Source organism: Nuphar pumila, chromosome 8 (genome assembly GCF_984573655.1).
Source record: "Nuphar pumila chromosome 8, dmNupPumi1.hap1.1, whole genome shotgun sequence".
Lineage (NCBI taxonomy): Eukaryota > Viridiplantae > Streptophyta > Magnoliopsida > Nymphaeales > Nymphaeaceae > Nuphar > Nuphar pumila.
Window position 1 is genome coordinate 100,502,725 of NC_143256.1, and position 18,394 is coordinate 100,521,118.

The 18,394-nt window shown below is 35.2% G+C and overlaps 1 protein-coding gene across 1 annotated transcript in view; it reads right to left on the minus strand.

The window, feature by feature from the left end:
• IAR3 (peptidase M20/M25/M40 family protein) overlaps positions 1-18,394 on the minus strand; it is a 117,812-nt gene that overhangs the window by 63,143 nt on the left and 36,275 nt on the right. The window contains exon 3 of the mRNA XM_090016287.1: positions 12,538-12,852. Coding sequence (XP_089872413.1) covers positions 12,538-12,852 — 315 coding nt within the window. The remainder of the gene's footprint in view (positions 1-12,537; positions 12,853-18,394) is intronic.

Here is an 18,394-nt window from a genome sequence, read left to right on the forward strand (position 1 = left end):
GACTCTATTGGGAGCCCCCTTTGGTCTCCCTTTGCTTATAAATAGGGGGAACCCCCTTGTATCTTGCATTGCTTTTAGAGAGCTCATCTCCAATAAAAGGGATATTATTTTTATGTGTGTAGCCTTGTTATAAGGCCCTTCGTATATCCCTTGGTGGATTTCCTCTCTTATGCTTGTTTCGTTTGTCTGTGTTGGACATAGTGAATGCATTGGCATTCTTGGATTCTTCCGCATACTTCATTACACAATCATCTCTAATATAACAATAAGGCCATAAAAAAGGATTGATGCATCATATAACTTGTGATGGATAGAAGATAAATGTCATAAAAAGGCAATGAACTCTTAGGGAAATCATTTTCTAAATATGTGATTTTACAAAGAGGGTTGATTCAAAGGTTAATCACAACAATATGCCTTATAACAATAATTTTGCATAAACACGAAATTATGTTCAATCATGATCATTATCAAAAAGACTTAATAAACACAACATGAAATATATATAAGCAATGTTATGTGTGAGAACGGATTTGGAATAATCCAAGAATCAAATCAAGCCTTTATAAATTGCAATTATATGCATACCAAGATGTAGAATAGCAATAATCTTAAATGAGTAAATTTAGGACAACATGTAACAAGGTATTGCGGAAGCACTTATAACGATAAAAGAAACAATCTCACAAGTCCATTAAGGGACAAAAAACAAGCCCTAAAGAAGGCAATATAAACATCTCTTTATTGAAAAGATAGTACCATGTGAAAATGTCTATGAAGAGACAATACGCATAAGCATAAATACTTTATAAAAGAAGTGCACGAAGATACTCTCACAACACTTGAATAAAATACGCAAAAAGCGTAAAAAGTAGCAAACATACACTAGTGCATGTATTTCATAAAAAGAGCAAATGCTTGAGTCTCTCAAGCTTTCATAAAGATGGTAATATTTAAGAAATCTCATAAATACCAATATTGTTATTTAAAAAGAAGCTTATAGCAATCATGAAATCTTCTCAAAGAGTATATACTCATAAGAAGATTCACAAGGATCAAAAGGCCTCTCAAAGAGAGATCCAATACAAAAAAAACAAATCCCCAAATGAGGGTACATACGAAAGGAAGAGGGAAAACTTTATTAAAGTAGAGAAAATACCAAAAAGAATAATAAGATTGCGTTATGGCATAAATCTATAAACAAAAATTCATAATATTATATGACTTAATAGATTATAACCAACTCTTAATGTAATAAGTATGCAACATTAATGAAGACCATAAATTTTATAATAAAGCATATTCTTGAAATTGAATTGAAGAATGTAAAAAGAATAACCATATTTTATGAGATCATTTTTAAAACTTAATTCAACCGGTATTATAAAATGTCGTCTTAATCAAACATTGCTCGTATGAAAAAGAACTCATTAGGTAGGAAAATAAAACATTATTTTTCAAAGACACATGTTATTATGAAAAGCCTCATATAGGACATTTTAGATGGTAAACACATACCTTTAATATGAAATAATTATGATGAGAGTATGTGAGCAATGCTACATATCTCACAAACATTTTACTTCTAACATAACTTTCTTTAAAAAACTTATTTTTCAAGAAAAGACATACAAAAGAGAATAATATAAAAAGTTCAATGGAATGTTAAGAATCCAAACTCATAATGACAAGGAGAACACATATGCAAAAACATATCTAATTCTTTATAATGCACAATACTTAAAGAGATATAATGCATACCAAATAATTTTAAGAAGCAAAAGAGAGAAACGAGAATTTCACCATTCTTCTTTAAAATTTCTTGAATAGCATGCTTCCCAATGCAACAAAGAGCAACTCGATCCCAACCTTGCTCTGATACCATGTAAAGAAACGGCTTTGAATACATTAGGTTCAATAATGAACCAATACACATGCACATGAAGTGCGGATATACCCACTAAAGGGGAAAACACAAGCACATAATGTGCTAACACATAAACCCACAATAGGGGCAAAAATGCCTATAAGGCATAAGTTAATATTATTAAAGAGAAGAAGGGTGTAACACCCATTACAATGGAGCAAAAACTCCTCCAAGAAGTAAGAAAATACAAAGGGGAAAGCCCCTATTTATGCACAAAGAAGAGAGGAAAATGAGAGGCCAAAAGGGGCTCCCCATAGAGACGTTGGGAGCCCCCAACAGTCACATTTGTGACCGTTGGAGGCCCCAACGACTCTATGTGCGTGTCGTAAAGAATATTTAAAAATCAATTTAAGCTATTTTTTTACATTTTATTAAAAATAATCGATTCAAGTCAGTATCGTTATCAATTTTTTGACGATACAATAAGCATCGACCGATCCAGGCCACCCATACTGACAACATTGGTTTTTTCTACTCGTTAATCTAGCGAGGACAATAATAAGCTGAAGGCGAAGGACAAGATGGCTCTCTATCTTATCAAAATTTTTACTGCTTTTTTATAGTAAAAAGCAGATGTAATGGGTCTCAAACTTCGATATCACTACATTGAACTCAATTGAGAGAGAGACGAATGTTGGGTGCGCAGTTCACTTTATGCTCTCCATTGTCGACTCTCTTTGGTGCACAAAATCATCGAGTGTTGTGTCGTTGAGAATTAAAGAGTGCCTACAAGGGCAGGGTACCCCTGACGGCAAACTGCCACAAGGGTTACAACAATGTCGTCCATCAAGTTGGCCTGTGTTGTTAAAATATGTGTACTCTTACACATATATGTATATATATATATAAATATATACATATATGTGTGCAATACCCGATAGGGGTATTTCTGTCTTTTTGCATTTGCTATATAGTTGTTTTTAGAAAACAACTATTTATTTTTTAGAATTAGTTCACATTTTTATTTTTTATTTTTTTGTTTTTTATTTCACGCAAATGGGGGGGGGGAACCCCCGGACCCCCCTTATATATATTACATTTTTGCCCCTATCGCACCCCCGCACCCGGGTTTTTTGGAAGTACAGAATCCCCGCACCCGCACTCATGTGACATAGATGTCAACGAATGGATAAAATCGCACATGAAGGTGTGAATAAACATCTATTGTCTACATATAATGACACTCAAAAAACAAGTGTATCAACGACTAGATCAAGAGTATAATCTCAATGCCAACAAAAAGCTAAAAACACACACAAAGGTGTGAACAAACATCTCTTGTATATAAAATGACACTTAGATAAGAGGTATAAAAAAGACAAGACACCCGAGGTAAGAAGGCTTGTAATGAAAATGTCATTAATAAGAATATCAATTTTAACAATCTTTCAAAACACCATGGTTTCAAAAATAAATAGCCATCACAGATAAACAGAGTTATAAGCATCCATAATAATAATGGCCATACAACAAATGAGTGAAACATCACACTCAAATCCAGAGATCAAACAACTATCAGTTAGAGTCAAACCATTAGTTGACAATCTAAATTGACATAAAACGAGGTACACACAACTCACCCCAACAAACATCTATGAATCAACAAAAGCATATATAGATACAAAGGCCAATCAGCTATCAATCAGATCTAAGATTGGTGTCAACACAACACACATAAACCTTGATAATTACATATTGATAAGATGATTTGAGGTGTACACATAACTCACCTCAACGGCTAACTCAGAATAGCAACAATAATGAGTTCAAAGGTCAATCAACATAATCAGACCAAAGACAAGTGACAACACATCACTCATAACCCTTGAAAATCTAGATTAATAAGATGACATAAGGTGCACATACAACTCACCTCAACGGCTAACCCTGACCCAACAACAAGGCCAAGAGGGATGATGCATCATATAAAATCTTGTGATGGACAAATCAAAATGCCATAAAAAGGAAATACATACTCACATAATTCAATCTTCAAATAGGTGAGTTAATATCAAATATCTTATTTGAAAAGACAAGTTTTAAATCAAATCCAAAAAAGTTAGGTAAAAACATTTGTATAAAAATTAGTGCAATCATATGCACAACAATATGTCAATGGATACAATTATATGCAATACAAGATGTCTCATGACAATTTCCATAATCTTGAATAAGCAAATAACGAGTCATGCCCAATATAAGCACTCTTCATAGAGGTGGTAGAATTATAAAGTTTGAGAATCCTTCAAAAGATCAAAAATCCATCAATGAGAATCAAGTGCACTAAGCACATCTCATACAAAAGATCAATAAATCTCGTTAAAGAGACAATAACGCATGTGACTAAGAAGTTAGAGCTAAATCATAAGTCTATAATGAAGCAATTGAGGAAAATCAAATGGAGATTCCCCAAGAGCTATATAGATCCACATATACATGATCACACTAAACAAGAGATTTTTTTCATAATGTAACATTTTTTAATAAGCATGATGTATAATATCAATACGCAAGAGAGAAATCACAAAAGATAAAACACATTTTTATACGATAACAAGTCATGTTTATGCCTTTCAATAATTAAGGCATATAAAAAAAAATCTTAATCCAACACATGTCATGTGAAAATAATCTTTACTTAATAGAGCAATATTGCTCAAATATATATGAAATAACATATTAAAAAAGGCCTCATTAAAAATAGATCACGATAAAAGATTATGCTTGATCATATCATAATATATTAAAAATTTTCAAATATAGCCCATATATATGTCAAATATAAATTTTAGTATTTTCCAAAACACATAATATTATATAAAGTTACATATTCAACTTGAGTGGATAACTACAAAGTTGTTCTCTAAGGAACACACTCACAATACCCACAAAGGGAACCAAAAAAGAGGTGTTCTAAATAAACACAATCACAAAATCCTACAAGAGGATACACAATAAGGCACAATATAAAAATAAATATTTTTTATCAAATGAAATGAGTGTGTAAAAGCATATGCAAAATATAGTTTTTCACTACACATATCCATAATCTAAGATATATCAAAACACCACAATTTCCACGTACTTTACAAAAATATTTATTTTTAACATAACTCTGCTTTAAAACTTACCATACATATAAAAAACAAGAAGCCAAAGATACATACCGGAATATGAAATCTTTGAATCCGTTTCATTTATTAATACGAATCATTTTCAAGACCGATGCCTTGCTCTGATACCATGTCATGAAATGGTGTGGATTCCAATGCACCCCATGATGATCTCCAAGACTCAAAACATTATACATTTAAACAACTTAAAATTAAAAGACACATAACAAAATGTAAATAAATAATTTTATTCATAATGAACATTAAAAGAAATACAAAATAAAATTACATTCAAGCCTCATTACAATGCACTCAAAGAAAAATAATACGCAACCCTAATACTACCCATCACTCTCTCACCTTACACATTGACACACACTCTTTATTTATAGAGGAGAAAAGAAAGAAGAAATAAAGGAGAGGAAGCTTTCTCAAAAGCCAAAGAAAGAGTCTTCCCAATGGCTAGAACTTCTAGCCGTTGGGACTAAGTCAACTTGTTTGATTTAGTCTCAATATATATATATATATATATACATATATATATATATATAATATACATATTGTATGTATATAAAGATATATATACATATACATGTGAACGTATACATATATACTATACTATATACATAAATATGCATATGTATAAATAACAATATACATATATACATATGTATACGCATATATATACAAAAATGATACATTTAATCTTAAGACGTAGTGTGCACGATGCACAGTTTGGGTGTTTTTCACCTTATTGTGTACCATGTTTGTGTGTGCATTGTGGGAATATGTGAATCCTTTTTTCGTTTTTCTATTTTTCTGTAAATAATGTAAATCTACAAAGTGATGATGAATTTGTAAAAATGTCTACAAAGAGACAATACGCATACAAGCACAAATACCTCACAAGAGATATACACAAAGGCACTCAAATAACACTTGAACAAGTCCGCACAAAGGCGTAAGAATATATAATCATGCATAAAGGCATGAAAAGGAAAATATATTGAAAATATGACAAGAGCTTGATCTCACAAGCTTGAGGAAATACAAGGGGAAATCTCCTATTTATATACCACAAAAGGAGCCACCTAGGGGTATCCCAAAGGAATCATTGGGAGCCCCCAACGGTCACATTTGTGACCGTTGGGGGCTTCCCAAAGACTCTTTGGGGAGCCTTCCTTAGGTGGCACAAACTACGAAAAGAAAAAAGAAAAGAAAATAAAGAAAAATAAAAGAATAAAAAAATACAATCATATTTCAAATGGAATATGCGTAAAATAGGAAATTATAGAAATACCCTTTTTGGGTTATTATGAGAAATATATATATATATAGAGAGAGAGATGTATATGTATCTCTCTATATATATACGAATATATATACGTACATATAACGAGATCAAGGATTACATTTTAACACCCCCCCTCAAACTTACGGTGTGATAACCGCAAGTTTGCCAAGAAGAAAATTAAATCTAGGCGAACAAAGAGCCTTAGTGAAGAAATCAGCCAATTGGTACTCAGACGTCACATACGGGAAAGCAATGACCTTCTTCAAGTATTCTTCCCTGACATAGTGACAATCAATCTCTATATGCTCCGTGCGTTCATGAAAAGTATGATTCTTGGCAATATATATTGCACTTTTGTTGTCGCAGCATAACTTTGTTGACTCTTTAATATAGACTCTCATGTCTTCTAGAAGACGCTGAATCCACACAATTTTCATGGTTGTGGATGTCATGGCTCGATATTCAGCTTTGGTGGAGGACAAAGAGACCTTTTGTTACTTCTTGCACCTCTAAGAAACCAATGATTCACCTAAGAAAATACAGAAACCAGTGGTAGAGTGATGGTTATTTGGGTCACCTCCCCAATCAGAATTAGTATAGGCAATTAACTTTAAATTCAAAAGATGCAAACAAAAATAATCCCTTATTTGCATTTTCCTTTAAGTATCTGATGATGCAAAGAACGGCACTCATGTGAACCGTTGTGGGAGCATGTTGAAACTGACTGGCAATATGGATTGCATGTGACAAATCAGGCTGAGTGATGCTAAGATACATTAGCGAGCCTACCAGTTGTCTATAAGGAGTAGGATCGGTCAGAGGAATTTCGTCATCGATCTTCATTTTTGAGCCCACTATTTCAGGAGTTTCGCAAATTTTGTCATCTGAGATTCTTGACATGTCAATAATCTCAGAAGTAAGTTTAGTTTGAGATAGAAAATAACCACGTTGGGAGTAAGCAACCTCAATTCCCAGGAAATATGTCAGAAACCCTAAGTCTGACATTTCAAATTTCGAAGTCAAGACGGATTTGATATCCTTGACTCCTTTGACATCTTCACATGTTATTAACATACCATCAACATATAACAATAATATCACAATACCTGCATCGAATTTTCTAATAAATAATGCAGTGTCTGTATAACAGGAAGAGAATTCATTTTTTAACATAATATTGTTAAATCTGTTATACCAGGCTTTGGGTGTCTGTTTCAAACCATAGAGAGCTTTCCGAAGATGAAGAACTTTATCTTTAGGAACTTTCATACCTGGTGGGGCATCCATATAAACTTCTTCGTTAAGATCACTGTTTAAACAACCATTTGAAAAATGTTTCATTTTTTAATAGACGCATTTGTAACCATCCGTGCTACGGGTGTAAATGTCTCTTCATAATCAATTTCATATTCTTGACCATACCCTTTCGCGACTAAGCAAGCTTTATACCTCTTCAGAGATCCATCGCTCTTAGTCTTAACTTTAAACACCCAACGACAACCTATAGTTTTCTTTCCAAAAGGTAGAGATTGAAATTCCCATGTGTTAGCTTTCCTAAGAGCTTTGAGTTCATTTTCCATAGCTTCTTGTCATTCAACACATTTTTTGGCTTTCTCAAAATATTTTGGTTCAAAATAAGAATGAATGGCACTAGGACAAGCTCTATACTTAGGTGAAAAAGAGTCAAAAGAGACAAATCTTGTTAGAGGCTTCCTAATTCTTTCAGATCATTTGGGATCATGTGTGGGAATAGAATCACTATATTGCTCAATTGCACTTCTGAAAGTATTTCTATCTCTACGCGAATAGGTTATTGGGTCATTTGTTGTTTTGTCTTCTTGAGTACTAGGTGAGTTGAAGTCATTAATGTCTACTTCATTATCATTATCATGGTTTGATGATATTTCATATCACTAGACATATCATCATTACTAGATAATAGGTCAAATAAGAATGAATAGTCAACATTTTCGTGGTGAGAATCATTCTTTTCAAAACCACTCTCATTTTCCAAAAAATGTCACATTTCTTGAAACATATAACTTATCGTTTTTAAAATTGTAACAGCGAAAGCCTTTTTGAGTCTCGAAATATCCAAGAAAGACATAGGGAATAGCTTTAGGTGAAAGTTTATCATTTTTATCTGTAAAAACAAAACATTTGCAACCAAAAAATCGCAATATGTTATAATGAGGTTCCCTTTTATATAGTGTTTTAAAAGGAGAGATTTTACCCATATTTTTAGATGATAAACGATTGATAAGATAGACAGATGCAAGAGCCGCTTCGGCCCCAAAAAAAAATTGAATATTTTGAGCTATAAAAAGAGTTCGAGTGGTTTCAATGATATGTTATGTTTTTTTTTTGGCCAACCCATTTTGTTGAGGGGTTTTAGGACATGACCTTTGATGAACAATACCACTATCTTCAAGATACTTCTTGAATTCATTTGAGAGATACTCAACTTCGGAATCGGTTCTAAATATCTTTAAGTCGCTATTAAACTAATTTTTAATCATCACATGATATGATTTAAAGCATGAAAAAACTTCATACTTATGTCTAAAAAAATATATCCAAGAGTACCTAGAAAAATCATCCACAAAAATCACATAATAGGCAAACCCTCATTTTAAAACTACAAGTGTCGGTCCTCAAACATCCCAATGAACAATTTTAAAAGGTTTAGAAGTAAACATGGATCGTTGTTCAAAAGGCATACTTCTCATTTTTTCAAGAATGCAATCATTACAAGAGAGTATCTTTACAAAGATTTTTAGCAAAATGCAAACAAGATAATTTGGTGATATTGGGATGACCAAGTCTTTTGGGACCAACATTTATATTTTTATGTTGGGCAACATTAAAAAAAAAAAATTAGAAACTTGGAGAGAGTCCATATAATATAAGTCTCCCTTCCTAGAGCCTTCCTCAATCAATTTCCCGGACCGGCGATCCTGTATTAAACATTTATCAGAGGAAAATTTAATATCACATCCATGGTCCGAGAATTGAGAAACGAAAAGAAGGTTCAAGTTTAATTTTGGTATAAATCTAATTTGGAGGATGAAAAAGTTTTTAGTTTCAAAATTCCCAACACCTTTAATTTCAAGAGAAGTCCCATCCGCAGTAGAAACAAAAGATGGAGAAGTATTTTTTGAATATTCGGAAAGAGAATACATGTTTGGGGACATATGAAAAGACGCACCTGAATCCAAAAGCCAAGAAGTTCTACCTGGAGGAGAGAAAGAAGATACGGCGGCTCCCGAGATGGCTCCCTTGAGGAGAGGTTAAAGGGCCTCCACAATTTGGTTTAGTGAAAGAGATCCACTTAAAGAGGTCTCCTCTTTTTGCGGCTAAGAAGTGGTGGCCATGGCTAACAACTTCCACTTGGGACAAACGGGTTTGATATGCCCCGATTCTTTACAAAAATGGCAAATAATTTTGCTATAATCCTTTTTCCCACCTTTTCCACCATTTCCTCCTTGATTTTGATTTTTAAAATGTGGGGGACGATAGGTTCTTAAATTGATTTCGGGTCTAGACACCGCATTGACCCCATCGTTGTCTTCGGAATTGGATGAAACCGCAAGAAAATTAGACCTTTGCTTACTTATACCTATACGGGTTTCTTCCCCGCTTAATTTGGTGAGAACATCCTCAAGAGAAGTGGAAGTGAAAGAAGACAAAAGAGAAGACCTTATTTGCTCAAATTTGGGTCTTAGCCCATTCAAAAAATTGAAGAATCGATCTTCTTCTAATTGTTTGTGATGAAGTTCAATCACCTCTCCACTCCATTTTGGTTCGAGCATAGCAAGCTCATCCCAAATAGAAGAAAGTTCAGCGAAATATTTCCTAATGGTCATTTCGCTTTGAAGAAGAGTTAGGGCCTTCTTTTGAAGATAATATTTATGGGACAAGTCCCTAAAAGTATACATTTTCACAAGATACTCCCATGCTTGAGAAACCTTTTTAAATTTGATAATATTCGCGTTGATTTTGGTCTCAACAGAAGAAAAAATCCAAGAAAATATTTTGAAATTCTTCATTTCTCATTCATTATGCTTTTTCGAATATTCCTCAAGGGCTTTGGTTCTTTCCTCCCCTTCAAGGATCTTAATTTCACCTTTCTCCATCAAGGTGATTTTTTGTTTTGGTTCCGGAATTGTGCCTTGCACATAACCCCAAAGACCTTTCCCGTTTATGTGAGCCTCCATGTTTCCGACTCAAACATGATAGTTGGAGCCATTGAGTTTAAATCCAAAAGAGAAATGACTCTTTTTCACTCATTAGAGAGGAAAGATGGAAGAAGAAATATGTACCGCAATAAGATTTTTAAGTCTTGTCGTAATGCCCTTCTAAAATAATGAAGGAAGAGAAGCCCCCACTGCAATCTCCAAGAAGCCAAAGGCACGTTTTCGAGGCACCCAAAAAACTAAGAAACACACGATCTTCAATATTTAACCAAGCTTTGATACCATGTAAAAATGTCTACGAAGAGACAATATGCATACAAGCACAAATACCTCACAAGAGATGTGCACAAAGACACTCAAATAACACTTGAACAAGTACACACAAAGGCGTAAGAATATATAATCATGCACAAAGGCATGAAAAGGAAAATATATTGAAAAATATGACAAGAGGTTGAGCTCACAAGCTTGAGGAAATACAAGGGGAAGTCTCCTATTTATACACCACAAAAGGAGCCACCTAGGGGGCTCCCAAAGAAGTCTTTGGGAGCCCCCAACGGTAACATTTGTGATCGTTGGGGGCTCCCCAACGACTCTTTGGGGAGCCTTCCTTAGGTGGCACAAACTACGAAAAGAAAAATAAAAAAATAAAAAAATACAATCATATTCCAAATGGAATATGCGTAAAATAAGAAATTACAGAAATATCTTTTTCAGGTTATTATAAGAAATATATATATATATATATAGAGAGAGAGAGAGAGAGATATGTATACACATATACATATATACTATGTATATATGTATACATCTCTCTCTCTCTCTCTCGCTCTCTCTCTCTCTCTCTCTCTCTCTCTCTCTCTCTCTCTCTCTCTCTCTCTCTCTGTATATGTATATATATACACGTACATATAACGAGATTAAGGATTACATTTTAACAGAATTTTCTCATTAATCTTCATTTTAGTGTTGTGTAAGACTTTAAGGTATTATTAAAAAGAAAACAAAAAATTTAGGTCCTAACCCGTCCGAGTTACCGAGTCGACCCGCTGACCCGCGAGTCAAGGGTCGGGCAATCCAAGTCCGAGTAACGGGTTCGCCAACTATGGTTGTAAGGAGAAAGCTAGGTTTTTTCACTTGCTATTTGACCATATTATATTTATACCACAACTTTGACCAAATGCAATATGCAAAATGTCATGTACACAGTTTGTAAAGACTTTGTCCAAAATCTTGTAGGCTCAAGGGTGGTGAACAGTAGGATACTCAGATGTTGGTTGGACAGGAGACCCCCACAGAAAAAAGTCAGTTTCATGCTATTGCATATTTTTGGGGCTGAATCTAATCGCTTGAAAAAGCAGAAGACAGCCGATAAAAGTAACAGTTGCATGCTATTGAACACAGTTTTATAATTAATTATAGAAAGAATAATCCTAACAATCTTAAGATTGAATTTTTCCTAAAGCATCAATTGTGTAAATTATACAACCCTGTATAGGTATCTATAAATGTGAACTATATGCACCCCATAAGTGCATATAATTTTAACATAAGCATTAGAAAATAGTGCTTATGGATACATATTCAAGAACAAGCATAGATGCATGGGCATGCATATGCAACGGATTAATAGATAGCTTGAAGCATAATATTGTTTTTTTTACATGTCCATTGGTTTGTGCACCTGCATGTGTGTGTATCATTCTCAACAAGCAAATCTGCTTTCCTGGCCTTGCACTCCCCTGTTCCCACTAACAACCCTGCACCCACTTCCACTCCCAACAACTATAGCATGGGTTTAGCAATAATTCTCATCAAATTACCTAGGAAAGTTTAGCAAATATATTCATTCCAACAGTTGTACTGTGGACAAAATGTTGAACAGACTTTATGAAACAACCATAAGTATGAATTGCATAGATTTATACATCTCATGTCTTATTACAGGTTTTGTATCCAAAAAATGTCATATTTCCAGTGAAGCTGAACTGATAGAAGAATGAATACCTGGGAGTCCAAGGGATCAGCTTCCCGTGAAACAAGATGTTGCAAACTGACAATCACATTGGATGCAGCTAATATTGGGTCTATCGAATGCTGAGGAATTGCTGCATGACCACCTTTTCCACTTATGACTGCTTCAAAAAAGCCACTTCCTGCCATAATTGGACCAGACCTAGATGCAACTGTTTCAATTGGAAAGGAAGGAGAGACATGCACTCCAAAAATAGCTTCAACATTCTCTAAAGCTCCATCATCCATCATTTTCTTTGCTCCAGCACCTCCTTCTTCAGCTGGTTGGAAAATGAGAACAACAGTTCCCTGTTGAAATTACACAAAGGGATAATGATGTTATTTCTTTTCAACATAAAATAAATGACTTCCTCATCATCAAAAAAATAAAATAAATGACTCACATTCAGGTCAAAGAGAAAATGGTTGAGAAGTGTAAGTAATATGAGGTTGTACCATATGTAATTTTAGTGTTTGTGCTACTGCTACCCTTTCTCATGTTTGTACATATCAATATTTAGGGAGGGTAGTTGTGCAGCCAAGAGGGGACGTCCCTTTAAGTTGTATTTCTTTCTCATTTTGGTAATAGAATGAAGCATCGAGTTTTCATCTCCTTTCCTATTTTCTCTTGCTTCTTCTTCTTTTCCCTATTGCTAACCTAATCCCTTTAGATCAAAGATGGTATCAGAGCAAGGATTGTGAAGATAAGGAGGAGGAGCTTCAGACTGCAGAAGAGGAGGTGCTGCTTCATTCTGGTCCTGTGTCTCAAACCAGTGCTGATGTCAGCATGATGCTGAAAATGATTGAGGCAGGTTTGGGTTTGCGAGTTTTGACTCTGGGTTGTGGTAGAGCTTGATTTTACAAGCCCTGTGAATCCAATCTCGTGAGTTTTTGTTGGACATCAGAATTTCTGTGATTTTTCTAAGATTTTGCAAAAAATAGTTGTGGTTGGACCAGATTTGAGTTTTCTATTGTTTCTGCTCAAATTGGTAGTTGTTGGTAAGGTAGATTGTTAGTATTCTGGTTGTTTTTCCCTCAGAAGCATTGTGGATGTGTGCTTTTGGCTTATCTTGGTGATTATGATGGATATGATGAAGTTTCTATAATAGTCTAGCAGGCGGTAACTTGTTTTTGTGCTATTTTAGATATTGTTGAGTGTTGGTATTACATTGAGCAGATTGATGTGCTATGGCAGTCATATGGTATAATAGTGTTGGCTGAGTTGTTTGAGTTTTGAGTGGTATCTTGTTGGGTTTTCTCTCTTGTATTTGGTACCAATAGTTGTGTTCTTTATACTTGTGACTAATTCTTGGCATAGTCTTGATTCGGCATGACTATATTCATTGCTCTCCAGCCGTATACAGTATATTTGTTTCATGTTGCAGTGGGTGTTTTCTTTGTGCAGCATGTTATTTTGTAGATTGGGGGTTGAGTGAATACGGAGAAGGAAAATATTCAGATTATCTTTGTTAATTTGACGAGACAAACTTTGACTATTGGGCGGAGTTTATGCAAACTATTATTAAGGGGTATGGATATATTGGGTTCTTAGATGACATCAAATCCAAGCCCAAAAAAGATGATGCCAACAATGAGGCAAGCATTGCAAAATGGGAGAGGGACAATGCTAAAGTGAAGTCATGGCTCTTGGGCTTGGTAGAGCATAATATTTCAGTGAATATCATAAAGTATGAAAATGTGTTACACATTTGTAGACAGTGGAGATGAGAAGCCTCTCTTGCCCACATACACCTTCGTAGATAGTGGAGATAAAGAGTCGGTTGTCCCTCGTGAGGCCAAACCACTTGAAACAAGGTCATTCGTCTTTGAAGCAAACCGCATCAACACGAAGCACACCACCCCCTGCCAACGGACCTTATACCAACGGTTCAGACTAAGGAGGTCAACACCATTGAAGAGCAGGAAACCTTCATTGTATGCCTTCGGCTAACTCAAGGCTATCTATTATTTGTCGAGGGGGACTTCTTCCTTGCTTATAAGTTTAATCAATACTGCTCGGTCACTTTTCTTGTAATATCGTGTATTTTCACACTTAGTTAAATTTGAGATTTCGAAAATTTGGTGAAGTATAGAAAAAAAAATCGTTTGATTCTCGATTTTTGGCCGATGCTTTAGAATCTAAGCTTGGCCCAGGTCCCATTCTCAAGACCTAAATGAGCCAATCAAAATGTGAGAAAAAGTTTTATTTTTTGATATTTAAATTTAAGCGAAATTCAAGCAAAATTTGGGTTATTTTCAGGCAAAATTTGAGTTATATATCGTTGGATGAGTCTCAAAATTCTGAACATAACAATATTTTATTTTTCTTGATTCGGGCTACGGTTGGCCCAAAAATCGCATTTTTTTCAAAAATTGAGTAGATTGACAGTTCGTATCCGGACTTGGATCAGATCGGATCTGATGGATTTGATCAAAATTAATATAGATTTGTACTCTATCCAAAATCCATATTAATCTGGATTTGATCCAGCCCAAGACCCATTTGGATTTTTGAGATGGATTTGGATCTTGGATCCAAATCCAAATCCATACCCAACGATTTTTCCAACTTTAAATTCATTAGAAACCTTTAAATTTGAGTTAATTAATGTTAAGAAGCCTCCCAAGTTAATTTGGTAATTTTTGGAAGTTTCTGAAAATTTATTTATTATTTAACATTAAATAATTAATTATTTAATTAATTTAATTCCAAAAATTTATTTTGATATTTGTTTAAGACTCCTAAACACACCTAGAAGGATCTAAGAAGGTTTGAGAGACTTAGAGTCCATTTGAAATAAAATTTTGAAAAGTCAACTTAAGAGTCCAAAAATTTTGAAAAAACCAAGAGAAAAAGGAGCCCATAGAAGGGAGAGTTCTCTCTCTCCAGCCCTTCTAGATGGGCTGGACAAGGGGGGGGGGCGTCCCCCCCTAGAACCTAAAAATAGTTCAAAAAAAAACAAAAGAAAGAGAAGGAAAAAAAGAGAGGAAGAGAAAGAAGAAGAAGGCTACCTTCTTCAATCATTTGTCGTTTCCACCATCAAATCAACGTTTCTTTTTCAATCTATGGTAAAGGTACGGGTTTCTCTCTTATTTCGAATGAGAAAAAGAGCATGGATTTGTATTCCATCCAATGTTTTGGTAAAAATACATGGGAAAGGAGTAAATCTAGATATTTATTTCAATAAGGATTTGATTTCTCTTTTTTTTTAAGTTTATTTTTGGGAAAAATTATAATTTTATGCTTGACATCGTGGGAACCTAAATCGGGACAGATTTTCCATGTTTGAAGTATGTGCAAATCTGGCCTAGATTTAGGGCACGTGAAATCTGAAAATTTTAAGGCAAAATCGTGGAGTGCATGTATGTTTTTGTGTACGAGTACGGGTGCGGCATAATTTTAAAAATTTTGGACATGAGGACTCGGTTATATATATTGTTGATTTCAGTCAACCCTAGATTGTATTTTAGAGAGACGAGAGAAAGAGAGATGGACGAGAGAGAGAGAGAGAGCTCAATTGTTCATTAACCCTAATCACCTATTTCAACAGGTGATTAGGTGGAACGAGATTACAAGTAGGCATACGTATTTATACAAAATTACGTATGACCACCCCAAGAATTATGAATATTAATATTTAACACTTTAACACTCCCCCTCAAGCTGGAGCATATATATCTATCATGCTCAGCTTGCTACAACATCTTGAGAAACCTGCACTTGCGAGAGGCTTGGTGAAGACGTCTGCAACTTGGTCTTCGGAAGTCACATGACTAGTAGAAATATGCCCCGGCTGCACTAAATCACGTATATAGTGACAATCAACTTCAATGTATTTTGTTCTCTCATGAAAAACTGGATTGTTAGCTATATAGGTGGATGCTCGATTATCACACATCATCAACATTGGGGATGGAATCATCACTTGTAGATCTTTCAGAATGGACCGAACCCACATTATTTCAGCAGTTGTTTGAGTCATAGCTCTATATTCTGATTCAGCACTGGAACGAGCTACCACAGTTTGTTTTTTACTTCTCTAAGTAATTAAGTTTCCTCCGACAAGCACGCAGAACCCTGTGGTGGACTTTCTATCATCGATAGCCCCTGCATAGTATGCATCTGAGTACGCAATTATATCAAGGTTGGAGCTTTGTTTATATAACAATCCCTTTCCATGAGAGGATTTCAAATACCTGAGAATCATCGTAGTTGTCTACCAATGCACTTGAGTAGGTTTGTCCATGAATTGGTTTATCTTGCTCATAGCTAAGAAGATATTTGGCCTTGTTACAGTGACATATAAAAGTTTACCAACCAAGGATCTAAAACTTCTACTATCAATAGGTTCTGCTTTTTCATCATACATATGCAGTTTAAGATCCATTGGTATATTGGCTGGTTTGGCGCCTAACATCCTTGTTTCCTGCAGTAGGTCAAATACATACTTTCTCTGTGATAGAACTAACCCATCACTGTTTCTAGCCACCTCTATGCCCAAGAAATATCTAAGAGAGCCAAGATCTTTTGTGACAAAGTGCTTCTGAAGATGAATCTTTGTGTCTGAGATGTCCTTTGCATTACTCCCTGTAAGAATAATATCGTCTACATATACAACCATAACCACAATACCAGAGGAGGTTTTCTTGATAAACAAGGAGTGATCTGAAGATGACCTGTTGAAGTCAAATGCAGACATAATTTCAAATAACTTCTAAAACCACACACGGGGACTTTGTTTAAGACCATATATGGCCTTCTTTAGTTTGCACACCTTGCTACACTCCCCCTGAATCTCAAACCCGAGAGGTTGCTGCATGTACACAGTCTCAGACAGATCCCCATATAAGAAGGCGTTTTTCACATCTAACTGACATAAACTCCACCCATAATGAACAACTACATATATGACCAACCGAATAGTTCCAAGATGGGCTACTGGAGAAAAAGTCTCAAAGAAGTCAACTCCATATGTTTGAGCATATCCTTTTGCGACCAACCGGCCTTGTATCTTTCGATTGAGCCATCCGAGTTATACTTAATGGTGTAGACTCACTTACATCAAACAATATCTGCATCAGTGGGAGGAACAACCAACTCCCATGTGTCGCATGTGAGCAAGGCATCCATCTCAACCTGCATTGCTTGCTTCCACTTAGGATCTAATAACGCTTGATGATGATTAAGTGAGACAGAAGTAGCAGATAAAGCAGAGATAAAATTCTTCATGTGAACCCCAAGTCGTGTCTCAGTAACAAACTTGGAAATAGGATGTAATGTGCATTGTCTTTTACCTTTTCTGAAAGCGATAGGTCTATCATCATCAACATTACACATCTCAATATTTTCAGGAGAACTTACTTCTGAAGAAGGCGATGATGTAGGTGTTGATTCAGGCGGTGATCTGCGAGTGTACACCAGAGGAGGATCATGATACCGAGAAGTTGGGGAATGCTGAGAGATAGTCTGAGAAACCAACTCTAAGGGAAAAGGAGGAATAGGAAGAGGCATGGTATCACCATGTTCATGTAATGAAGTGCTAATCGTGAGAGGTAAGAACTCCAAGAGCAAGCACGGAAGCACGCACATACACAAGAGGCCACTAGAGGGCACACAATAAACCACAAAAGGTGGTCAAGCACACAAAGAAGAAAAAAATATATTTCATTCACTAAATGCTTCACAAGAAGCTTGAGAGATACATGGGGGCATGCCCCTTATTTATACACAGCAAGGGACCCAAGGAGGGGCTCCCATAGGGACGTTGGAGCCCCTCCAACGGTCATATTTATGACCGTTGGAGGGGGGTCCAACGTCTCTATGTGGGACCCCCTTTAACAATAAAAAGAA